Here is a 25,072-nt window from a genome sequence, read left to right on the forward strand (position 1 = left end):
GCCCCACATCGGGCTCTCTGCTCAGTGGGGAGCCTGCTTCCTCCTCTCTCTCTGCCTGCCTCTCTGCCTACTGTGATCTGTCAAATAAATAAATAAAATCTTAAAAAAAATTTAAAAATATATATTTATGCCTCTGAAAATAGCCCTAAGAGCCAAGAGCAAATTGTTTAAGAAAATCTACAAGGGGCGCCTGGGTGGCTCAGTGGGTTAAAGCCTCTGCCTTCGGCTCAGGTCATGATCCCAGGGTCCTGGGATCGAGCCCCGCATCGGGCTCTCTGCTCAGCGGGGAGTCTGCTTCCTCCCTCTCTCTGTCTGCCTCTCTGCCTACTTGTGATCTCTGTCTGTCAAATAAATGAATAAAATCTTTAAAAAAAAAAATCTACAAAAGCTCGTTAGGAACTGAGTCTATGCTATGTGACCCTAGAGCCATGCTCTCCCCGTCCCCACCCCAATTTCAGCGAGACAGAAACTACTCCAGACCGCTGCTGCCCAAGAACATAGGGCTCCCTCCCCTGCTGCAAGGCAGGGGGTGGTCTCCCCAGGAGGGACAGATGTCATCATTTCTCATCCTGCCGGCAGCTACTGGTGGCTGAGGCTAAGGGCTAGTGAGTACCACCAGTGGTCAGGGCTCTCTTCTTCCACCCGGCTCCCACTTATGGGAAGGAGACTCGACCCTGCATCCAGAGCTGGTGAGAATAATGGGCTCCAGCTGCCTTGATCACAGCTCATGGGCCACAGGCCCGGGTCAAGGGCCTTCATTGCCCGAATCTAACCTACTGGGTACATGAGAGTTTCATTATATTATTCTCTTGACTTTTAGGTAATTTTGGAAAAAATTTTCTATATTAAAAACTTTAAGGACAGAAACATGAAAAAAAAAAATCTTTCCAAAAACCAAATCCAGGGGCGCCTGGGTGGCTCAGTGTGTTGAGCCTCTGCCTTCAGCTCAAGTCGTTGTCTCAAGGTCCTGGGATCAAGCCCTGCATCAGGGTCTCTGCTCAGCAGGGAGCCTGCTTCCCCCTCTCTCTGCCTGCCTCTCTGCCTACTTGTGATCTCTCGCTATGTCAAATAAATAAATAAATCTAAAAAAACCCAAAAACAATAACAAAAACAAAAGCCAAGTTCCCCTGAGACTCTGAAATGTTGAGTCTTTACGAGCATCACTGAAACATTCCCACAGACTCAGTAATGTAGATGCTGGAGCTTCAGACTCTTATACAGGCTAATACAAATACTATTTTGTAATGTAGATGCTGGAGCTTCAGACTCTTATTCAGGCTAATACAAATACTATTTGATAATGATTATTGGGTGCCAACCCCGAGAGAAGCCATTTCCAGAGAACGAGAGGAAGAGCTAGGAACACAGTATGGGTTCCCACAGGACAAACTCATCTTTCCTTTTTTTTTTTTTTTTTAAATTTTCCAGTAATCTCTATGCAGAATGTGAGGCTTGAATTCACAACCTCGAGATCAAGAGCTGCATGCTCTGTGGAAGGAGCTGGCCAGGTGTCCCAAAACTCATCTTCCTATGACTGGAAACCTTTCAGAGCTTCAGAGGGGAGATAAAAGTGACCCAGAAAACACATCTACAGAAATTTCTCTCCCATCCTCCTAGGAACAGAATGAGTCTTTTCCTTAAGCAGTGGTGTTTAATCACTAAAATTTTTCTGCCCCTAATGAAAGAGAAACGACCTCAGTTTAAAAAGGGGGAGGCTTTTTCTCCCTCACTGATTTTAGAAGTAAGGAGAAGTGAATGAAGAAAGCAGAGTCCCTACAGTGAGGCCCTCATGAAGGCTCCCAGGAGCATAAGTCCCCTCTCCTTTCTGTCTGTATGTCCAAGGTCTCTGTCCCCAGGATTTCAAGTATCTTTCTCTGGAATAAGGTTGTCCTTTGAGGTCTAGAAAGACCCTTCACTCTGTGACTCGGAGAGCTGGTCCTCCTCATCCTCATTATCAGTGGCCTGAAGAATCCTCAGGAGCTTGAGCTCAGGGTTCCACCTTCTAGATGTATCATCTGAGAGGTCCTCTGAGCTCCTGTCTTGGGATTCCAGCACAACCCAGTCCTGAGCGCTGATGTCCTTGTTAGAGGGTTCTGTCTTGGATAACTCGGGATCTAAAAGAAGACCAGCCATTAACTGCATGTACCTGCAGCCCTCTCCCAATCGCGACAAATGGAGGACAGAGAAGGAAGGGCTGCATGTCTTTAGGACCCTTCTGAGGGAAGAGAACTATGGCGTCCAGGGTGGTGGACCATCCTTGTCAACACAGGTTCAGCGCTCCCTGGCCTGAGTGACTTACTGGGGTTCCTCCACCCTAGTAACTTACCGTCCTTACCGGCAAAGGAATCCAGATGATTCTCCAAGTATTCCATCTGTGGCCTCTCTGAATCCTGAAATCCAATGGAGTAAGTGTAAGGAAACTTGAATCAAGACTTTAAGAAAGAAAAGATTTTCTAAGAGATGCTTCTCTTAGAAAAATTAACATCTACGACAGGACAAAATGCCACCTCCTGAGACGAAAGAGAGAAGGCTGTATCACAGATTCTTTGTCCTCCAGGCTGACCAGATGAAGCCAGAACCCACTTTCCCCCATTCACAGCTGTCAGCTGAAGGTAGATGGCCTCCAGATGTGGCTGCCACCAATTCTTCTCAGTCCTGACTGCACGTGCTGCTCCTCCCACCAAGAGATGGAGTCTGTTTTCTCTCCTCTTGAGTCTGGGCTGGACTTGGGATTTTTAAACCAATATAATGTGGCAGAAATGACATTGTTTCAGTTCCAGTCCTCTCTCTCAAGGAAGTGCTTCCACGAGATTACCACACTGTCAAGAACCCCAAGTGAGGCACAATGAAGAGACCTCATGAAAGAGAACTCAGACAATTTGGCTAACAGCCCCTCACCCCCAGAAGCCAGCTGAAGGCAGCTGCATGAGTGACATTAAGCAACACCAGAAAATCTGGCCACTCACCCTTCAGAATCCGAAGAACGACTGCCACAGCTGTCTCAGCTTTGAGGTGGTGTGCTATACAGTAACAGGGAACTGAAACCATTTGGAATGGCTCTGGTGCTCTTACCTTTCTCAAGGTGGGTCCCTCTGACTTCGTCTGCTGGGGCTGCTTTTTGTCACTTTCTTGGCTTGGTAGAGTTCTGTGACCTAGTGAGCACAAAGTCAATCAATTCTCTTCTTACTGGTACTTCATATCCCACCATTGGGCTGCTAGTTGAGCCCTAGCCTGCAGGTGACTCCACATCCAGGATGAGACAGGTTAGAGGAGGTGAAAGGCAGATGGGCCTCTGAGTTCTCTTTGTGACTCTGTTCACTGGGACTGTGAACACATGTATCACAGAATTAGAGATTAAGGTCAAGTGTATGTTAAAACACTCAGGGAAAAAAAAAAAAAAAAGACTTAGGATTCCTCCAAGAAACTGAAGGGGCTGATATCTGCACATCAGAGAAGCAAAAGAAACCCTGACCCTATGTTTTCAGTTAATGAAGACTTCTCTTACCTTCTGGAACCAACCCAAATGTCCCCATACTGACCTCTGAAAATGAAACCCCTTCCTTCCAAAAGCTCTGTTTCTCTGATACTTCTGCATCAGCTGTTTCCCCAACTAGCCCCTAAATGCATTCATCCTCTCCTTTCTCAATTCGCTTTCTCTAAACGAACATCTTCCCGGAGCGCCTGGTGGCTCAGGCAGTTAAGAGTCTGTCTTTGGGGGCGCTTGGGTGGCTCAGTGGGTTAAAGCCTCTGCCTTCAGCTCAGGTCATGATCTCAGGGTCCTGGAATCGAGTCCCGCATCGGGCTCTCTGCTTGGCAGCGAGCCTGCTTCCCTCTCTCTCTCTCTGCCTGCCTCTCTGTCTGCTTGTGATCTCTCTGTCAAATAAATAAATAAAATCTTTAAAAAAAAAAAAAAAGAGTCTGTCTTTGACTAAGGTCATGATCCGGGGTCCTGGGATCTCTTGTGCTCTGCTCTCAAATAAATCAATAAAGTATGATGAGGAAGCAGTAAGCAAGGTCCACTCTGAGTGGAGCCAAAGAAGCTCCTAAGGTTTAGGGGATTCTTTCTCCCCCCTTTCTTTTTTTTCTGCACTCAAATTGAGCAACATCGCAGACACCTGGGGGGCTCAGTCAATTAATGTCTGCCTTTGGCTCAGGTCATGATTCTAGAGTCCTGGGATTGAGTCCCACATTGGGTTTCTTGCTCATCGAGAAGCCTGCTTCTCCCTCTGCCTGCTGCTCCCCCTGCTTGCCCGAGCTCTCTCTCTCTCTGACAAATAAATAAAATCTTAAACACACACACACACAAACACACACAAAACAAAACAAAACAAAACCTGAGCAACATCAGATGGATCAGAATAAGTATATCTGACATGGATGGAACTAGAGGGTATCATGCTGAGCGAAATAAGTCAATCAGAGAAAGACAATTATCATATGATCTCCTTGATATGAGGAAGTTGAGAGGCAACGTGGGGGGGTTGGGGGGTAGGAGAAGGATAAATGAAACAAGATGGGATGGGGAGGGAGACAAACCATAAGAGACTCTTAATCTCACAAAACAAACTGAGCGTTGCCGGGGGGAAGGGGGTATGGAGAAGGTGGTGGGTTATGGACACTATAGACGGTATGTGCTATGGTGAGTGTTGTGAAGTGTATAAACCTGGTGATTCGCAGACCTGTACTGCTGGCGCTAATAATACATTATATGTTAATAAAAAATGTAAAAATTTTTAAAAAAGAATAAGTATATCCTTCAGCTCAGACACATGATAAAGATTCCAAAAAGGGGAGCTACCTATTCTGGTCTTCAGCATGAACACCCGAGGAAAAGGACTGCCTGTCAAGAATTAGCCTCCTGCCTCCAGAAGGGATCTAGATGCTGTGCTGATCTCAACCCGAGCCCCCAGGGACTAACTCGTGGCTGGGGTGGGGGTGGGGGAGCTGGACTCTTTTCCGCCTCATTGCTCGCTCTTCATTCTCAAACCACTCTGCCTTTCCTAAAGTAAGACCCGAGGGAAAATGACTCTGACTCACGCTCACGGTCATCTCTCGAATGCCCACATGAAGCAGACATTTGGCCCAGCTTGCTTCCTTAGTAAATGTTTGATGGAAGGATGATGCATGGTAGCCCAGGCAAGCCAGAACATTCCAAGAAGAATTCTGAATGCTTGATGAAGGCAGGCCCCAAAATGACGGACGTGTCCAGCTTTTCCTGCCCTCAGCTACATCCTGAGATCCCGTCCCTCCCAAGCCCGCATTCTCCTTACCATAGTGTGGGCCATACACCACGGCACCAGAACGTTTATGCAAAATGTCCTGACTCCCCAGATCACTCTTGGGTTTCTTTTTAGCCTCCTGAAACCCACATGAGAAGGAACTGAATTAGGATAATCAGAAGTGAAGAAAACATTTCAAAAAGAGTCTAAAAGAAGGAAGTTAGTGTCTGCAAGCAGACAGGAACTCTGGATCTAGAACCAGGAGGAGAACCAGGAGACTGGCGCCTCATCCACCCCTTCCCATTCAGGCCGCGCCCCCTGGCCCCTTCCCAGCCGGTCCTCCAGCCTCCCTCATGGCCTCTCTACCTGTCTCTTCGGCGGGGTTTTCACCTTCCTCTGCGGCTGCTTCTGCTGCCACTGCTGCTGCTTCTTGTGACCTGGTGACCAGAGCACCGGCTCGGTCCTCTTCTCCCTGACAGCGCCCACCTTCCCCAGGGGCTGCTTGCTGGGCCCTGCTCCACAGTGGTGACACCCTCTCTGACAGAACCAAGCCATCTGTGGTGGGGGAGGGGGACTGCCTCCTGAACCCGCGGTTTTCCGAGTCCTGCACGGGAGCCTGTATGACTCTGGCCACAGATAGAACAAACTGAGACCCACACCAAGCATGAGAACTGTGGGCTGACGGGACAGTAGCTGAGGACCCGGCAGCACCAGATGACATACCTTCTGTGTTCAGGTTGTGATAGAATTTCTTTGAATGTTTAGGATATCTCAATGCTGGTCTCTGGAAGGGGGAAAAAAAAGAAGAAAAGCTCTACTAAAAGTGTTTCCTTTTCCTAAAACAAATCCCTCAAATGCAGGTACCCATGTAGCCAACCAGCACTGTCTGAGAACCAGATGCACGCAGCCTTATAGCAGGGGCTCTGGAGAGAGGAAACGGAGTGGGGAACAAAGTGCAGGAGAAAGAGAATGTTCCTCAAACCTCTCCCCGCATGTTTGCTTTCACCTACATATAGCCCAGCCCTTCCGTGGGGTGTGGGTCCGGCATGGAAGGGTAGAGAGAAAGAAAGTGTTAACCCCCTCCAGCCTCGAAGAAAATTGAGTTTAGAGTAACATCTAGACTTTTCTCTGAGGCTCCCTAGCTCTCACCTGCAGCGTGAGGCGGTGTACGGTTAAGAACATCTTAGCAGAAATGGCATTGTCGGGTCGGCTCTTTTCCAGGGGAGCTTTCTTCTTCATCATGGCCAACTGTGTCCTCATCTCCAGAGAAGGCATGGTCTTCCCCTCATTAGGCAAGAGGCTGGAGGGGACAGAGACAGCCAGTCAGCAACAGTTCCTCCTGGAGAGTGTGGCTGAAGAAAAAGGATGAAAAGGGCTCCAAATTTGAATAAATTTCCACTCTGGACCTGAAAAGGCCTATGCCAACAGGTGCTCATTGGGTAACAGCTTTCAATTCGCTGAGGACAGGTGTTCTTATCCCCATTTTGCAAACAGTGCATTAAAGCATTAAAGATGCTAGATTACCAAAATGCACAAAACCAGGAAGTTTCAATGCTTAGTCCAAAGACTATCTCACTCCAAGACACATTTCCTCTTTTTTTTTTTTTTAACAGATTTTGTTTATTTATTTTACAGAGGGGGAGAAAGAGAGTACAAGCAGGGATGGGGGCAGAAGGGAGAGGGAGAAGTAGGCTCCCTGCTGAGCAGGTAGCCCGATTAGGGGCTCGATCCCAGGACTCTGGGATCAAGACCTGAGTCCAAGGTAGATGCTTAACTGACTGCACCACCCGGGCACTCCCCAAGCCACATTTCCCCCTGCCTCCCACTTATCCAAAACTCACTTAAAAAAGAAGAGTGTGGGGGTGCCTAGCTGGCTCAATCAGCAGAGTATGCAACTCTAGATATCAGAGTCGTGAGTTCGAGCCCCACGTTGAGCATAGAGCTCACTTTAAAAAGAAGGAGGAGGGGCACTTGGGTGGCTCAGTGGGTTAAGCCTCTGTCTTCGGCTCAGGTCGTGATCCCAGGGTCTGAGATCGAGCCCCACATCAGGCTCTCTGCCCAGAAGGGAGCCTGCTTCCCCCTCTCTCTCTGCCTGCTTCTTTGCCTGCTTGTAAACTCCTTCTCTGTCAAATAAATAAATAAAGTCTTTAAAAAAAAATAAAAAGAAGAAGGAGAAGAAGAGAGGAATAGTGGTTACTAGATCAAGTAAGAGAACAGATGTAATGTGTTTCTATAGTGCAGGGCCTGGCACGTGATAAGCACTTGGTAAATGGCAGTGATTCCTGTCACCACTGTACATTGGTAAGTCTAAGACTTCACTGAACAAGTGGCAGGGAGAGGAGTTTTTCTTCCCTCCTTCCTCAGAAAGAGCATGCTACTTAGTGGCTTCTCTGCTTCAGAGAAGAGCAGGTACCCTGACTCTCCCACTGGCTTACGTGATACGTACTCCTTCAGTAGATCCTGAGGTAACATGTCAAATTGGTTCCAGAAAGGTACAGACTGTTGCTCAAGAAATTGTATGGGCGAGGGGGGAGGCACAATCATCCCTGGAGGCCCCAAGGGTGTCTCTGTTTTCTGCTTTCTGGAGAGCCAACTATCTTTCTAGAAAGGAACAATGGAAACGAAGCACTCTCTTTAGTTCCACTCCTTCCCATCAACATCCCAGCTTCCCAGACATAACCTTGGCAGGCCAAACTCCCTGTTTCCAGACCCGCTCCAGCAACAACCCCTCCTTTGCACTGAGAAGGCTGCCATATTTTCCCTCTCTGGCTCCCCACTCCATGGTTGAATTCAGATCATACAGGCATTCATTCTTTGGGTTTTTTTTTTTTCCAAAAAGGTTATTAATTCATTCACTGAGCAAACTGAACAAATATTTGTTGGCCCACTATGTGCCAGGCATAGGGCTAGCACTGGGGATTCAGCAATGAACAAGTGGACCAAGACACTCCTCTCATGGATGTAGCAACCTCCCAGCTCTGTGACTTACCCAAGGTTACATTTACCCATAAATGGTGGCAGAAGAATGAGAAACCCAAGTCCACTATAAACCCTAGTCCACTGAAGCTCTCTTTCTATCACACGGGGAATTTGTCTTTATTTGTCAAAAATTCCTCCTGAATATCCAAGGGCTTCCTCCTAACTTTTCTACAGGGAGGAAGTAGGGAAGAGAGACCCTGGATAGAAAATGTTTGGGTAATTCCTTAAAAGGGGTTTCTCTTGCAAATTGTATTCATTTAAAAAGAATGGCACAAGATACCTGAAAGGAAAAGCAAAACAAAATTCTACAGAGTAATCTCATAAAGGTTTGACCAAAACACGGAACTTACCATCGTAGATATCATTCTCCTCTTCATCCAGTCCTGGCTGGGAAGAACATGCTTCTTCTCAGCTGGACTTGAAACAAGAACAACCACAACTTATTCCCAGACATCTAACATAGAAGCACCGAGGATATTTGTGAATGATGACCACGGAGATGTCTTTCCTCTCTTCAGTGGTCAAAGATGGCTGTTTGGAAGCCTGGAGGAACCACCTGCCTGGAAGCTGTGAGAAACAAGACCTAACCTCACATCTACATGAGGTTCCCTGCCATTCTCTCCTACAGTCCAGTAACTTGTTTTCACAGCATTAATCCAAATTAGTAATTATATACCTCCGTGTGGTGATGTTTGTAAGGCCTGGATCCCCCCACACACTCTAGGACAGGGAGCAAGTCTGGTTCTTCAATAGATTCTCACAGTTTAGCCCAGAGGAGGTGCTCAAGTATTTTTTGCTCTGTCATCTTCCTGGGTAAGAGGGCTGGAGCTCTAGCTGTCCACTTAGACCTTCAAAGCCCCCATGAGACACCATAGAAAATGAAAGCCACGGGCTAAGGAGGATGACCAGAGAGCCAGAAAGAGTTCTGGTTTCTGATAGCCTTGTGGAGCTGAGGTGCTAGCTGTGACCCACCCACGTCTGGGTTTTTTTTATTTACATGAAAGGAAGTAAACCTTTAGGAGTTTTTGTGTTTATATCACACATACACACACACATGCATATATGCAGAAGCACTGACAGGATCATTAAAAAATAAAATAAGGGGGCTCCTGGGTGGCTCAGATAGTTAAGTGTCCGCCTTTGGCTTGAGTCATGATCCCAGGATCCTGGAATCAAGTCCTGCATCTGGTTCCCTGCCCCTTGGGGAGCCTCCTTCTCCCTCTGCTTCTGCCTCTCTCTCTGTCTCTCATGAATGAATAAAATATTATAAATAAATAAAGTAAGAAGAAATTCTTAAATCACATCATATCTACATAATCACTTAACAAGAGTCCAAAAGCCTCAGCATTCACTGAAGAAAAACCAAACGCTTTCTTCCAATGGTTCTCAGTAGAAGCAAGCCTCTGGGCCCTCACCAAATGCTCCTCCTGCTTTGTGCACAAGTTCTACATGCCGTTCATCTTGTGCCACTGTTCTAGGCCTTGGGGCTGAGACCGAAGATTCAAGCGCTTCACTGAAAATGTTTTCACGAGCTGGGGATGGCTAATAAAAGAAACTGAAAGGGGCGCCTGGGTAGCTCAGTATGTTAAGTGTCTGCTTTCAGCTCAGGTCATGATCTCAGGGTCCTGGGATCGAGTCCCACACAGGGCTCCCTGCTCAGGAGAGAGTCTGCTTCTCCCTCTGCCTCTGTCCCTCCTCACTGCTTGTGCCCTCTCTCTCGCTATCTCAATCTCTCTCTCAAAAAAATAAAATCTGAAAGACAGACAGACAGAGAGATTGGTAGGAAGCATCTGTTTCTTAGAGCTCACAAATACACAGGCACTACCTCGCATGCTATTTCCCGCCATGGAGGATTTGACATGGAGAAGCCCCGCCACAGGAAGCACAAAGTGCATTAACTCGAACCCCAGTGGAGCAAGAGGCAGATATAAGACACTATGACCTTCTTCTCTAGTTGGCCTCCTATTACCTTACAATGAGGCGGCTAAAAAGGAGATCACAAATGGGACGCCCACACGGGGCAGGAGGGACTTGCAGAAGGCAAGGGTGGAAGGTCCCCAAGTTCTGGACACAATACTCACGTCACGTGCCTCTCTGGTTGTTCTGGGATCCAGATTACAACCATATTTCTAACATCTTGAGGGCTGGGAAGTTGTGTCTCATTCAAATTCAGCACTGAAAGCTAAGAGAAAGATGGAAAGCCTTCGTATGGCTTGAAGGTACCGGCTCCTGATGGTATTCAGAACGGGCCTAAGAACTGAATTATCACGCTAATGAAAAAGACAAAAGGACATTTCTTATCCCCAGATTGTCTTCATAACAACTTCCCAAGAAACCAGACACCAAGAGGTACTCTGCAAGAGTGAGCATTTAAAGAGAATAGTGTCCCCGGCACTGAGCGACTTTCCACCCCATCCCCTAGAGGGGAGCTTGGGCTTTACCTAAGGGAACACTACTCATTCTGCCTCCTCCACTCCAAACACTTAGCTCCCATGCAGATAACACAATACAATTTGGGAACAGGGAGGGAATTGGCAGGGACAGAAGCAAGTTTTCTGCTTTTACAGACTGTCTACAATTATGGGCATCTACATGAAAGGTATGGTCACAACACTTTTCATGTTTAGTCATTTAAGATATCAGAACAGTGCTCAAGGAAACCTTATAAATTATCTAGTCCCTACCCATGGCAGGATATAGGGAAGGGGAAGAAAAAAAAAATAGGGTTGTGGGGCGCTTGGGTGGCTCAGTCAGTTAAGTGGTCGAATCTTGATTTTGGCTCAAGTTATGATCTCAGGGTTCTGGGATTAAGCCACGCTTCAGGCTCCGAGTTCCTGAGCTCAGTGGGAAGTCTGTTTGAGATTCTTTCTCTCTCTCCCTCTCCTTCTGCCCTTCCCCCGTGCTTGCATGCTCACTCCCCTCCCCCAATAGATAAATACATTTTTTAAAAAATAGGATTGTCCCTATGAAAAGGAACTGATTGGCTTGGAGGAAATAGGGGAGACTTCTTTGAACTGTAAACCCTTTTATGCTTTTTGAATTTTGAGCCATGTGCATTCAAATAATGATCTTAAAATGAATTTAATCTAACCCTTTATTCTAAAGAGGCCAAAGAGGAGAGTGATTTGTTCATTCGTCCATTCAGACACATCTACCCTCTCTCTCTCTGTCCCTTACACTCTCCGCCAGATGACAGTGAAAGGTGGAGTATCTCTTGAAACAAATAAAAGGCATCCATAAGACTGCAAAGAACAGTACATCTCCCTTTATTGTAGATAAGTGGAAGGGTTTTTCGTCCTAAGCTCTGACTTAGCTCGGCTTCTAACTAGCTATGTGCTTTAGCTATTCAATTCCCTATCCGGACCTCAGTTTTGTCAACTGCAAGACCTATGAGACAGACCACAGTAATGTTCTTCAGTTGCAACTCCAACTAATTCATAGGTCACGGAATCAAATTTTGTGAATTGTAGCCTACGTTGCTTAGACGTAGAATAGAGGGGTGCCTGGGTGGCTCAGGCGGTTAAGTGTCTGACTCTTGATTTTGGCTCAGGTCCTAATCTCAGGGTCATGAGATCAAGCCCCGCACTGGGCTCCATGCTGAGTGTGGAGCCTTCTTAGGATTCTTTCTCCCTCTCCCTCTGTCCCTCCCCTGCTCATATGCACACACTCTCTCTGTCCTTAAAAAAAAAGGGGGGGGGCGCCTGGGTGGCTCAGTGGGTTAAGCCGCTGCCTTCGGCTCAGGTCATGATCTCGGGGTCCTGGGATCGAGTCCCGTATCAGGCTCTCTGCTCAGCAGGGAGCCTGCTTCCTCCTCTCTCTCTCTCTCTCTCTCTGCCTGCCTCTCTACTTGTGATCTCTGTCAAATAAATAAATAAAATCTTTAAAAAAAAATTAAAAAAAAAGGCAAACTAGAATAGGACAGAAAATATCAGAGTGCATTACTCATAATTAGGATAAAGATTGTTCTATGCTATTTTGTTGTAAAATGTATTTCTTACTGTAGGTCATAACTAAAAAGGTTGACAGTCATCAGAGTAGATGACCTGAAGGCCCACTTTCGGTGTTACATTCCAGCATTCTAATTTCCCCATATGATGACAGGGTTTACTTCGCAGCTGAACATGCTGTATGTGGAATACAGACAGAAAAGTCTTGACTTATGCCAAACAGGCACACATCAATCCCACTGGTATCTGGGACTTCTGGAAACAGTATAGCACGTAAAGACATTAGGACAGAGCCTAGCATACACTTAAGGGCCCAATGTTAGAGAGTTACCATTATCCTTATTCAGATTATAGTCATCCTGAATGTTAAACAGAGGCAAATGTTTTATTCCCATCAGTAAAGAGGAAATGCTGAAGAAGTACCTTTTTTAATCTGTGATTTACTTTAGGAGATCTATCGGGACGGTTGATTAAATCTTTGTCAGGTAGGTCCTTCCGAGTCCTAAAAAAATGAGTTTCCGAACATGACACTGAGACACAAAAGAGCTATGGGGATGGCAGTCAGTGCTACGAGGACAAGCCTTCTGCTTATCCACAGAAAACCTGGGGCTTAATACTTTCTGAATGAATGTAGGATCTCCCCATTTGCTTAAGTTCTGTCTTTTTGTTCTGGAATAGCTCCCAAACAGACATTGCACACTGCAAACATTTGACAACTATTTGTTGCAACAGCCTGAATGCAGGGCCTGTGCCTCTCTCTCTCCAACTACAGACAGATATATCACCACCAAGACAAGCTGATGGAGTACCTTCGCTGTAGACGTGCAGAGCATGTTAAATAAACCAAACGTAGTATTTACGTACAATGGAGTATTTTTCAGCCTTAATAAGGAATTTAATTCTGATATATGCTCCAACACAGATGAAACCTGAAGCCATTATGCTAAGTGAAATAAGCTAGCTAGACACAAAAGGACAACTATTATATGATTCCACTTACAGGAGTCACCTAGAATGGACAAATTCATACAGACAGAAAGTAGAAGAGACATTAACAGGAGCTGGAGGGAGGAGGGAATGGGGAGTCACTGCTCAATGGATATGGAGTTCCTGTTTGAAATGATGAAGTTCTGGAAATGGATGGTGGTGATGGCTGCACAACACTGTCATGTGTTTAATGCCCCAGGACAGTACCCTTAAAAACAATGGCAATGGTAAATTTTACATTATGAAAAAAAACTGTCTCCTTACATTTCATATCACTTGCTATTATATTTATTTTTTAAAAACTGTATTAAGTGTAGGAATAAATAAATATAGCAAAGAAGTATAAGATAAAGATCCAACTCCTTAGCCTGATTTATGTGCTACAGGCCACTGCTTTTTACTCCAGCTCCCCAGCCGCAGCTCTGACCACTCTCCTGTACCTGCTCTATGATCCACGCACAAGGAACCCTTCTCCTGGCACCTAAAGAACTTCCTCTTTCCTCCAGGCCTCGGCATATGCTCTTCCGGTAGTCTAGAACTCTCCTCACAGGCCCCTCCCACCTGCAAGCCCCCCTTCACCAGACTGCTCCCACTTCAGTCCACAGATTCATGTGCCACCTGCACACAGGACGGTGGCCTGGGTGAGGACTCCATCCCGTGTGCTTCCACACACCCGGGGGGCCCCTCTCTCTCCGCGCTCATCACATGGGACAGTTCTCGGCCTCCCCAGCAAGGCTGAAAGCCTTTGGGGGTAAAGACTATAATCTGTTTACCACAGAGCCCAGCAAAGTGGTCCCTACCAAGACACATTTGTGAATTCAATGAGTGATGACACGAGTGAGGTAATGGTCTTTGCCTTCAGAGGCCCTGACTGGGAGAAGCCACCTTCTTGCCAAGGTTCAAGTCCTAGAGAACCAGAAAGTAGTCCTACCCTTTCCCATACTGTCTTTAGCCTAGCAGAAATCACCAAAGGCTGTTTACATCAAATGGGAGAAAAGGGTCCAGTACAAGGGCCTCTAGGTGTGCCTTGCTTCCAAACCACGCGGGTTCCAAATGCTTCAAGTCTAAGTTTTCTGCAGATCCCTGTCCCTTAGCTTCTCATATCAACGCGCTCTAAGTGGATGCCTAGGCTTTGTGGGAGATTCAAAAGGAAACCACTGCTTCTGCCTTCAAGAGTTTACAAATAGTTTTATACCTAAAAATAAAGGATAAGAAAATAGTATGTGTGGACACCGTGCTCAGATGACCTGCAGAGGCTGATGAGATACCCTCCGTGGTGGGCTGAATTGTGCCCCCCACATTCTTACATTGAATCCTAACCCTCAATACCTCAGAATTTGAGTCCCATTGTATTTGGAGATAGGGTCTTTAAGGAGGTAATTAGGGTAAAATGAAGTCATAGAGACAGGCCCTAATCCAATATGACTGGTGTTCTTGTTAAAAAGAGGAAATTAAGGGATTAAGAATACACTTATCATGATGAGCACTGAGTAATATAGAGAATGGTTGAATCACTCTATCATATACCTGAAACCAATATTACACCGTGTGTTAACTATACTGGAATTAAAATTTAAAACTTTATTTTTTTTTATTTTATTTTTTTATTAACAAATAATGTATTATTAGCACCAGGGGTACAGGTCTGTGAATTGCCAGGTTTACACACTTCACAGCACTCACCATATCACATACCCTCCCCAATGTCCATATCCCACCCCCCTATCCCTATCCCCCTCCCCCCAGCAACCCTCAGTTTGTTTTGTGAGATTAAGAGTCTCTAATGGTTTGTCTCCCTCCCAATCCCATCTTGTTTCATTTATTCCTTTTCTACCCCCTAAACCCCCCATGTTGCCTCTCAACTTCCTCATATCAGGGAGATCATATGATAGTTGTCTTTCTCCAATTGACTTATTTCGCTAAGCATAATACCCTCTAGTTCCATCCACGTTGTCACAAATGGCAAGATTTCATTTCTTTTGATGGCTGCATAGTATTCCATTGAATATATATATGCCACCTCTTCTTTATCCATTTATCTGTTGATGGACATCTAGGTTCTTTCCATAGTTTGGCTACTGTGGACATTGCTGCTATAAACATTCAGGGGCACATGCCCCTTCAGATCACTACGTTTGTATCTTTAGGGTAAATACCCAGTAGTATGATTGCTGTAGCTCTATTTTCAACTTTTTGAGGAACCTTCATGCTGTTTTTCAGAGTGGCTGCACCAACTTGCATTTCCACCAACAGTGTAGGAGGGTTTAAAATTAAAAACTTAAAAAAAAAAAAAAAAGAAGGGGATGTGATGTTAGGTGGCTCAGTCAGTTAAGCATCTGTCTTCCACTCATATCATGATCCCAGAGTCCTGGGACAGAGTCCCACATTGGGCTCCCTGATCAATGGGGAGCCTGCTTCTCCCTCTGTCTGCCATTCCCCCTGCTTGTGCGCTCTCTCTCTCTCTCTGACATAAATGAATAAAATCTTTAAAAAAGAGAGGAAGGGCATCTGGGTGGCTCAGTTGGTTAAGTATCCGCCTTTGGCTCAGGTCATGATCCCAGGGTCCTGGGATGGAGCCCCACATCCACTGGGCTCCCTGCTCAGAATGGAGTCTGCCTCTCCCTCTGCCCTTCCCCCAACTCGTGCTTCTCTCTCTCCCTGTCTCAAATAAGTGAATAAAATCTTAAAAAAAAAAAAGGGTAAAAGAGGAAATTAGGACAAAGACACACAGAAGATAGACCATGTTAAGACACAGGGAGAAAATGGCATCTACAAGCCAAGGAGAAAGGATTCAGAAGAAAACAACTCTATCAGCACTCTAATCTTGAACTTTCAGCCCCTGGACTGAAAAAATAAAGTTGTGTTGTTTAAGCCATACTGTTGAGGGTACTTTGTTACAGTGACCCTAGCAAACTAATACACCCTTATTCTAACAACTCCTACAACACAACTAATGCTTTCCTTTTGCTCTAACTGAACCAGTGTTTTATTTTTAACCCAGCTCTCTCAAAGTCTACTACATAGGTAAAGGAAGTCAACCCAGAATTTTGAGATGGGGGCTCATAAAACAAGATTCCATGATTAATTTACCTGCCTTGGAGTTTGGAGTCAAACTTAGCACCTGGACATAGTAGAGCAGGCGGTCTGGTGAAGGTAAATCCTGATAAATGATGATGAGCATGTCTCTTGGCCCAGAGGCAGGAATCTGCCATGTTTACAGTGGTGAGCACTGGAAGTTTGTCTGAGAAAACAGACCAGAAGAAAACACATAATCTGTCAAAAGAGAGCCAAACACAAAGAATTCAAGAATCTTGTAAGGGAGAAGTAGGGCTGACTAATTCACCTTCATCGTTCAGAGCTGTTTTGCACGGGGGGCCCAGGATTCGAGGGTGGCCCCTCTCAATCCGGCGGATTGTGGCCCAGCATTGTGGATGCTGGCAAACAGCCAGCTGGCAGGTTGTTTCATCCCACTGGCTCTCTTCTGGCAAGTCCATAGCTATAAATTGTTTAGTACAAAAGCCATCTTGTAGCTTTCTAACCCTCTAAAGTAACAACCATACAATTAGAGTGTATTATACATCAGTCATGCAGTCCAGATCTTGATTTGGGTTTAAAGCATAAAATATTTCTAGTGAACCCATATAAATAAATGATGGTCACAGGATAATTAAGAATTGGGTAACAAGCTACTCAGCCATTAAAAAGAATGAAATCTTGGGGTGCCTGGGTGGCTCAGTGGGTTAAGCCTCTGCCTTCGGCTCAGGTCATGATCTCAGGGTCCTGGGATCAAGCCCCGCATCGGGCTTTCTGCTCAGCAGGGAGCCTGCTTCCCCCTCTCTCTCTGCCTGCCTCTCTGCCTACTTGTGATCTCTCTCTGTCAAATAAATAAAATCTTTAAAAAGAATGAAATCTTGCTGTTTGCAACAACATAGATGGAGCCAGGGGGTACAATGCTCAGTGAAATAAGTCAGTCAGAGGAAAGACAAATATAGGATTTCACTCATGTTGCATTTAAGAAACAAACAAACAAACAACAACAAAATACCAAAGAAAAAAAAAGATAGAGGCCAGACTCTCAACTACAGAGAACAAACTGACAGTCACCACAGAGTAGGTGGGCGGGGGGAAGGGTGAAACAGGTGATGGGGATGAAGAGTGTTTTTATTGTGGTGATCACCAAGAAATATATAGAATTGTTGAATCACTAAATTGTGCACCTGACACTACAATACTATATGTTGACCATATTATAATTAAAATCTTTTAAAAACTGGGTAACAAGCAAGTATGAAAACATCTCAGCATGAAGTAGAGTGGCAAGTTTTTGGAGCAGACTAACTTCTTTTTTTTTTGGAGCAGACTAACTTCATAAAGTCTCCTGCTTGGCCATTTAGTAGCTGAGTGACCAGGGTCTTAAGCAATCTGAGTTATAGGTTCCTCGCCTGCAAAATGAGGATAAGCCTACTTCACAGGATCATTACAAAGATTAGTTAATGGATATTAAAAGGTCTGGCATATAGTTCAAAATAAGTATTATCACCCTTTTCCTTTTCCCCTTTGTTAATCATTAGGGAGAACATACTACCATCTCCAAATCAGAACTAATATAATCACAGAATTTAACATGGCTTTAGATAGCTCACGCTTTTGGAAAACATACTTCATTCTTCAATGCGTTCTAATTCTCACACAGGCAGCTAAAATACCCACCAGAAATGAATGGGTTTGCTCCAACAGTAGATCAGTAGACTTACACTCACATCAGAGGCCTCTGGCTTTTCATTTATTGGCTGTATGGCCGCAGGCAAGTGATTTCCCCTCTCTCAGCTTGTTTCCACATATAATAAAGAGGGGATAGGAAATCCCTAAGTAGAATTGTAGAAACATTAAGAGAAATAGTATCATCTTTCTCTCTCTAGAAATAGTTTAGGCAATCACTACCACCTGGTCCTTAATGTGATTATTACAAAGTTGGGAGGGGTGAAAAGATTAAAGATGGACATTGGGTCCCTTTTTTAAGGACAGTATCCATTTCTTCTTCCTTTTATTCAACACATTTACTGACTACCAAATATGAGATGGGACCTGTTGCAGGCATAGAGAACAGTAATGAACAAAGTAAGTCCCTGTTCTAAACAGCTTATAAATTAGACCAAAGATAACGAACTACTGGTATGGCATCACACCTACCCTATGACTTGTTTTGTTTGGCCTGCATTTTTAGCTATATTTTTTTTTAAGTGGAAATAGTCCACCATGTTCAGATTTCTGGTTCCTCTTAAAGATCAAAATATTTGACAACACAGGGGTCCCAATTCCAACTAGACGGCAACTGGATAGAGGGGAGTGTCTCCTGGTATCTTTAAACCAGACCTGTTCTCTCCAAATGGAGAGTTCCCCCAGCAAACCCTATAATCTCTAACTAATGCAGTGTCAGTTGCCCATTTATCACTGTGTTTGTGTTGTTTTTCTTCTAATAGGGAAGAATTTGTACTCATGTCTCCTGCCAAAAGCTGGAAAATTGGGATGCCTGATTGGCTCAAAAGGTAAAGCTTGTGACCCTTGATCTCTGGTCATGAGCTCCAGCCCTACCTTGCCTGTAGAACTACTCAAAATAAGTAAATACTTAAAAAAAGAAAAAAAAAAAAAAGACAGGAAACGGGCGCCTGAGTGGCTCAGGTCATGAGCCCACGGTCCTGGGATCCAGCATCATGTGGGGCTCCCTGCTCCACAGGAAGGTTGCTTCTCCCTCTCCCACTCTGCCTGCTTGTGTTCCATGTGTGTGTGTGTGTGTGTGTGTCAAATAAATAAATAAAAATCTTTAAAACGTAATAAAAATAAAAACCAGGAAAGTTAAGGGTGACACGAGACAGCATGTTTCAAGAAAAAAAAGCATTCATGCTCAGTGGGATTGAGGACAATTTCTACCCACATACATGAAAACGATACAACTTCAAGGCCACTGCAAAACCATGCTAATGCTTTTGACTGAGATGTATGATGCATTAAGTCAACGAACTAAAAAACAATTTTAACAGGGTTTGCCTTTTAATGGAATGCAATGTCGCGTTATCCTTACAACCGGCTGCTTGCTGCCCTTTCGCTACCTGACCAGCCCGAACTGAGGCCCGAGGTCTAGCCATGCCCATTCCTGTCATCAGCATTAGCACTGTACTGGCAAAGGAGTTTGCGTTAACCATTCCAGGCGACAATTATCCTTAATGCGACTATTGCGAAGTAATATTGGGAGGTGTGAAAAGATTAAAGATGGACATCAGTTCCCGCAGAACTGAAAAATGATACCCGCTTCGTTCCAGAAGAGTGAAGTGGAAGAGTTCGGCCTCGGTGGGCCGCGCCAGCAAGGGCCACGCCAAACTGCGGGAAAGCCCAAACCCACTGGGTAAAAGAGACCTCCTCCGGCCACCTGGGAGAGGTGGTGGGATCCACCCCCGCCCTACGTCGGAAGGAGCCCCGCCCCGTCCGCTCAGTCCACGCCTCCGGCTCCCAAGCTAGCCGCCAGGCAAGGGCCGTTGCCAGGCAGCGGCGCAGAGCACTGTGGGGAAGGGACGGAAGCTCCAGTGAGCCATACTTGAGCTGATGAGACGTCTCCAGACGTGGTGGAGGCAAGAAGCGAGGAAACGAGCTTGGGAAGGGACGCTCGCTAGGTCCCGGTGGGATCGGATGGAAGGCCAGGAGGGCCAAAACCGTTGCGACGTGGAACGCCGCAAGCTTGGATGCATGGGCTACTCGAGGCGGAGGCGGGGCTGGGGTGAAGAAGGCGGCTATGGCGCGCGGGGCACTATGGGACACAGTGGGGGCGACGTGGGGCGGGACGGAAGCCGCTTTGGGTCAGACTGTGGCGACGCGGGAAGTCCGGACGCCGTGGCGGCCTGAGGAAGAGGCTTGAGACGGAGGCGCGGGCCTCGGCGGCGCCGTCGGCAATGGCGGAGCGGCCCGAGGACCTAAACCTGCCCAATGCCGTCATCACCAGGATCATCAAGGAAGCGGTGGGCAGCTCTGGCTGGCGGATGGGCCAGGGGCGGACGGGCGGGCCGCTGGGGAAGCAGGTCTTGGGCTGGTAGCTTTACTCACCCACGCTCTTTTCACAGCTCCCGGACGGTGTCAACATCTCCAAGGAGGCCCGCAGCGCCATCTCCCGCGCCGCCAGCGTCTTCGTGCTGTACGCCACTTCCTGGTGAGGCGGGCTGAGCGAGCCAGAGCTTAGCTGGGCCTGGGGCATAAGGGAGCCGCAGAGACCCCCCTGGCCTGGAATCCCTCAAAGCCTGACAGTTGTGCTCTACCTCAGTGCGGAGGGTTCTCTGGTGCCTCCTTCTTACCCCTTACGGGACAGGAGTGGTTCTGACAGACCCCCGACGGCCTTTAATCTTTTTTTTCAGTGCCAACAACTTCGCGATGAAAGGGAAACGCAAGACACTGAATGCCAGTGACGTGCTCTCGGCCATGGAAGAGATGGAGTTCCAGCGGTTCGTTACCCCGTTGAAAGAAGCCCTGGAAGGTAATGATCCTTTCCTTTGTAGAGCCAGGTAAAAGATGTTCATCCTTTGTGACCTGCTCACCTGGCCCTGAGTCTTCTCAGCTTGCGTCCCTGTAAGAACAGGAAGCAAGTACTGGATGTGACTCAGAATCAGTTCAGGTGGTGCCGCCTCAGATCTGATCTGTGATGCTGAGCAGGTTGCGTGTCCTTCTCTGCCCCAGCCTTTCGGTGGCGTTAGCTGCTGTGGTCTGTTGCGTTCAGCCCTGCCTCCTCACCCCCACCTTCCTCCTCACAGCATATAGGAGAGAGCAGAAAGGCAAAAAGGAAGCTTCAGAGCAAAAGAAGAAGGACAAAGACAAGAAAACAGATGCAGAAGAGCAAGACAAGAGCAGGGATGAGGACAACGAGGAAGACGAGGAAAGGCTGGAAGAAGAGGAACAGAATGAAGAGGAGGAAGTGGACAACTAATGGGACGGGAAGACTGTGGCACCTTGGAAGGTACCATCCTGAAATGTGGTACGTTTGTGAGAAGCTTTTCCCCGCTGGGAAGAGTAATCTCAGCCAGAAGAGCCTGAGAAGATCAAAATAAAAACTGACTAAAATTATCAAAACCAGCGCTTCCATCAGAGTAGCGGGATCCCATTTTGCCGAATCCATCTGAAGGTAATGACTTTTGGCAAGAGGGATTCTGAGTGGCTAATTTGATTAGTCAATTTGATCTCTTTTGTTTACTTATATGGTTAGGCGGTTTTTGATCCCAGTTCCCTTCCTAACATCCCCCCAAAAAGGAGTAACGACTTCCATGCCGCCTGCTGTGTCCCAGATCACAGAGGTAGTCAAAGCTCAGAAAAAGTTGGGGCTTTGAGCATGCTCGGCCTGATTTGATTGTACCAGATTTGGCAATACTGGCTTATTAAAGTGGTCGGAATGTGTTTAGCTTTAGGAAACTACTAAAAGGTTACGGGGGAAGAAAGAAATCTGTTGTCTCTTCACTTGACAGCAACATTAATTGAATTTTTATTTCTCCAGACCCACTTGGCTCGGAGCTCCTCTATCTTGCCTGATAGGCATTTGACCTGCTGGGGGGCTGCGCTCTGGGCACATACGCTTTTAAATCAGCCGTGTAGAATGGAATTAGTCAAGCGAGTGTGCCAATATCTTACTTTTACAACAAAACAAAACAAAACAAAGATGGTTTAATCTTAGGTGCACCTCACTGCCTACCACTGTATGACTTTAGGATTTATGGTCACCTCCTGGAAGGTATAAAATTCCAGACTTTCTCTTGTAGTCCATTTCCCAGGCTTGTGGCTCTCGTTTTTCATTCTTCCAATTCATGACAAGTTTCAAACTTTATTTCTTCTAGGCACAACTTTCTCCCTCTGTGCTTCTCCTTTCCTGTCTCTATTCTGCTTCTCCTCTGTTCCCAGTTCCCACTCTCTCTCTCCTTCCGTTTCTCACGTCTGCCAACCCAGGAACTTTGATAAACTGCTTAACGTCCCAAAGTGCAGAAATCTGATGGTGCTCAGGAATCTAATCCCCACCGCAAAAAAACCATCCCGTTTAATTGCTTCTGAACTGACTCTGTTGACCTTTCTTCTAGTTGTTTTTTTTCTTTCTCTTGATATTTGGTGCTCCGAGCACTTTTTTGTTTGTCTCTAAGTTGAGAGCTTGGAGGGTGACAGGTAGTCAAATGTGTGTAGTTTGACACTGTTAATTTGTTAAATGAGTACAGTCAAAACTTTGTTGACAAATGAGTGAAGAATGTTGAGGAAAATTATGCTTTGTACAAATAAAGAACATTCTTGTTAAAAGTAATGACTCCTGTTTCATCCTGCTTGTTTATGGTAGGCGTTTGGGGAGGATGCACTGATCATCCCTGTATATAGTTTTCGGAATGTGGACTGGGCCAGATCTTTGGAAATATGGGATCCTGCGTTGCCTTGGATGACCAGCAGATGCCGCTCTTCACACACAGCAAGAGCTTTCCATGGCTCTGCTGGCTACTCTGTGTGTTACTAGTTGCCCTATGACTCAGTTGAGTACCTACTATGTGTCTGGTCTGTTCTAAATGCTTTCAAGTATGAACTCTGAAATCCTATCAAGGAGAACTACCTTTACCTTCATGATGTCAACTACAATGCTGTATTACCTCTAATCTACAAAACTTTTTAAAATCATGAATTTATAAATAACATTTTATACAGTTGCAACCCCAGTAGTCATTAGATCTGGTGGCTTTTCCCTTCTCCACAACAGAAACATCCATTCTTAATTCCCATGAGCATCACTCAGCTAAGCTCTCAAGTCCCATCTCGACTCCTGTGGCTTCCTTTGAGGTGTTTCCTTCCACATCTCTGTTTGCCCCAGCTTCCCCTGTGTACCGTTTGCCACACAGATCTCTCTGGAACTTTGCTATGTTCTAGTCCCTCACTGCTTCCCATTAAATCCATACTTAGACCGGGTATGCAAAACCTGTCTGAGGAGGCTTGCCTTCTCATCTACTCCAGTCTGTTTCTTGTTTCCTGTCAATGAATCCCAAAAGAACTCTCCCTCCATATGGCTTTACGTCTTCCCAAACTTTGTCTACCTAAGAAAACCATGTTTCCTGAGAGTGGGAAGTACGACTTAAAACTACAAAATTTAAGAGGTGCCTGGCTGGTTCCATTGGTGTAACCTGTGAGTCTTGACCTTGAGGTGTTAAGTTTGAGCCCCAGGTGGGTGTAGCGACTTCTTAAAAACAAACAAACAAACAAAAACTGGGAAGAATCTGAGGTTATCAACCAGTCTTTTCCAAGCACACCTTTATCTTTCCTATAGTGGTATCTGAAGTTTGAAGGTTGCCTACTAGGTTAAGGCAAAAATACCATCTTTTATAAGCCACAGCCCTTCATGCCTAGAGATTCTGATCTGGATTTGGAGAGTAGTTACCATTTTTACCCATGCAAAAGGCTGCCCCTCCCCCAACTTGTGCACACGTACTCTTTCTCACACGCTCAAATGAATAAATAAAATCTTAAAAAGAAATTAATTTTGGAGCCTAATCCTATTTTTGCTGATGAGAGACTGAGGCTCATCAGAGAGAAGTGACTTGCTCAAGATCTTACCACTAACTTATGAAAGCTAGGATCCTATTCTAGTGGCCCTAGGCCTTGCTTCTCATTTTTTTCTTTAATGAACTTTTTACTTTGGAAAAATTTTAGTTTTCAGAAACAGAAAAGTTTGTAGAGTGCAGAGAGTTCCCGTGTAATTCACCTAGCTTTCCCTCATGTTGATGTTTTACGTAACCACAGAACATTCGTCAAAACTGAGGAAAAAAACTACCAAATACCAAACTGTATTTCACCAGGTTTTCTGCTAACACCCTTTTTTGTTCCAGGAGCCATTCCAGAATACTACATTGCATTCAGTGAGCCGATTTTATCTTTTCTTTTAAATCAGGGTTGTTGTTTTAAGATTTTAATTTATCTGAGGGCCCCTGGGTGTCTCAGTTTGTTGGGCAACTGCCTTTGGCTCAGGTCATAATCCTGGAGTTCTAGTCCTGTGTCTCCTTCCACCCTCCCCTTCTCCTGTGCGCTCTCTCTCATTCTCTCTAATAAATAAAACTTTTTTTTTAAAAAGTCCCAAAAGAGTGAAAAATTTAAGAATGCTGCTGTTTGGTGTAACCTGTGTCAAAATCTGTCTCAATCTATTTCAAAAAAATAAAAATCTTTTTTTTTTTTTTTTTTTTTTTGCAAGTTCAAGCAAAAGGGCAGGAGGAGGGGCAGAAGGAGAGGAAGAGAGAGAATCACCAACAGACTCCCTGTTGAGTGTGGAGCCCGACGCCAGCCCTAAGATCATGACCTGAGCAGAAACCAAGAGTCAGCTGCCCAACTGAATGAGCCACCCAAGCACCCCCCCCCAATTTGATCTTTTAATTGAGATGATATTCACAGAACATAAAATTAACCATTTTTAAATGACCAGTTCAGGGCATTTAGCACATTCACAATGTTGTACAACCACTACTTCTATCTAGTTCCAAAACATTTTCATCACTCCAAAATAAAACCCTGTACCTGTCAATCACTTATTCTCCATGCTTCCCTCCCTCTAGCCCCTGGCAACCCCTCATCTCTATTTTTATACACTTCAGAGCATTTAGCACAATGCCCTATACCTATCTGGGAAGCATTCACAATAGTTCAGTAGGTTTTTTGAATTTTGTGGGTTATTTTGTTTTTCACTTTTTTTTTTAATTTTTTTTTTAAAGATTTTATTTATTTATTTGACAGAGAGAGAGAGAGATCACAAGTAGGCAGAGAGGCAGGCAGAGAGAGGAGGAAGCAGGCTCCCTGCAGAGCAGAGAGCCCGATGTGGGGCTCGATCCCAGGACCCTGAGATCATGACCCGAGCCGAAGGCAGCGGCTTAATCCACTGAGCGACCTAGGCGCCCCTGTTTTTCA

The 25,072-nt window shown here is 45.6% G+C and overlaps 2 protein-coding genes across 8 annotated transcripts; one reads left to right on the plus strand and one right to left on the minus strand.

The window, feature by feature from the left end:
* Positions 1-1,046: 1,046 nt before the first annotated feature.
* Positions 1,047-20,285, minus strand: C11H9orf43 (chromosome 11 C9orf43 homolog). Of its 6 annotated transcripts, none has more exons than XM_046023731.1 (14): positions 20,225-20,285; positions 16,476-16,628; positions 16,223-16,373; positions 12,569-12,647; positions 10,280-10,380; positions 8,549-8,615; positions 7,666-7,820; positions 6,369-6,519; positions 5,943-6,003; positions 5,586-5,656; positions 5,271-5,358; positions 3,073-3,152; positions 2,327-2,390; positions 1,047-2,114 (listed from the first exon to the last, which is right to left on the minus strand). In XM_046023731.1, the coding sequence occupies exons 1-14, from the start codon at positions 20,283-20,285 to the stop codon at positions 1,900-1,902; spliced, it is 1,497 nt and encodes a 498-aa protein (XP_045879687.1). In that variant the 3' UTR covers positions 1,047-1,899. The 6 variants fall into 6 exon arrangements, with proteins under 6 accessions (XP_045879687.1, XP_045879686.1, XP_045879685.1 ...); XM_046023730.1 differs by lacking the exon at positions 20,225-20,285 and adding an exon at positions 19,722-19,872 and having other exon boundaries at positions 2,336-2,390; XM_046023729.1 differs by lacking the exon at positions 20,225-20,285 and adding an exon at positions 19,722-19,872.
* POLE3 (DNA polymerase epsilon 3, accessory subunit) lies at positions 19,935-22,441 on the plus strand. 2 transcript variants are annotated; one of them, XM_046023735.1, is made up of 4 exons: positions 19,935-20,139; positions 20,242-20,327; positions 20,530-20,648; positions 20,923-22,441. In XM_046023735.1, exons 1-4 carry the CDS (start codon positions 20,074-20,076, stop codon positions 21,093-21,095), a joined length of 444 nt encoding a protein of 147 aa, XP_045879691.1. In that variant the 5' UTR covers positions 19,935-20,073; the 3' UTR covers positions 21,096-22,441. The 2 variants fall into 2 exon arrangements, with proteins under 2 accessions (XP_045879691.1, XP_045879692.1); XM_046023736.1 differs by having other exon boundaries at positions 20,242-20,312.
* The last annotated feature ends 2,631 nt before the right edge of the window (positions 22,442-25,072 follow it).

This window comes from Meles meles, chromosome 11, assembly GCF_922984935.1.
Source record: "Meles meles chromosome 11, mMelMel3.1 paternal haplotype, whole genome shotgun sequence".
NCBI classification, from domain to species: domain Eukaryota; kingdom Metazoa; phylum Chordata; class Mammalia; order Carnivora; family Mustelidae; genus Meles; species Meles meles.

Coding starts and splice junctions, on each gene's coding strand:
- C11H9orf43 (XM_046023729.1), bottom strand. CDS start 19,872: ATGCATCCAAGCTTGCGGCGTTCCACGTCGCAACGGTTTTGGCCCTCC. Junction 8,616..10,279: donor CAACCAGAGAGGCACGTGAC/GTGAGTATTGTG, acceptor TCTTGTTTCAAG/TCCAGCTGAGAAGAAGCATG. Junction 5,657..5,942: donor TCACAACCTGAACACAGAAG/GTATGTCATCTG, acceptor TCTGGTCACCAG/GTCACAAGAAGCAGCAGCAG.
- POLE3 (XM_046023735.1), top strand. CDS start 20,074: ATGGCGGAGCGGCCCGAGGACCTAAACCTGCCCAATGCCGTCATCACC. Junction 20,140..20,241: donor CCAGGATCATCAAGGAAGCG/GTGGGCAGCTCT, acceptor CTCTTTTCACAG/CTCCCGGACGGTGTCAACAT. Junction 20,649..20,922: donor GTTGAAAGAAGCCCTGGAAG/GTAATGATCCTT, acceptor TCCTCCTCACAG/CATATAGGAGAGAGCAGAAA.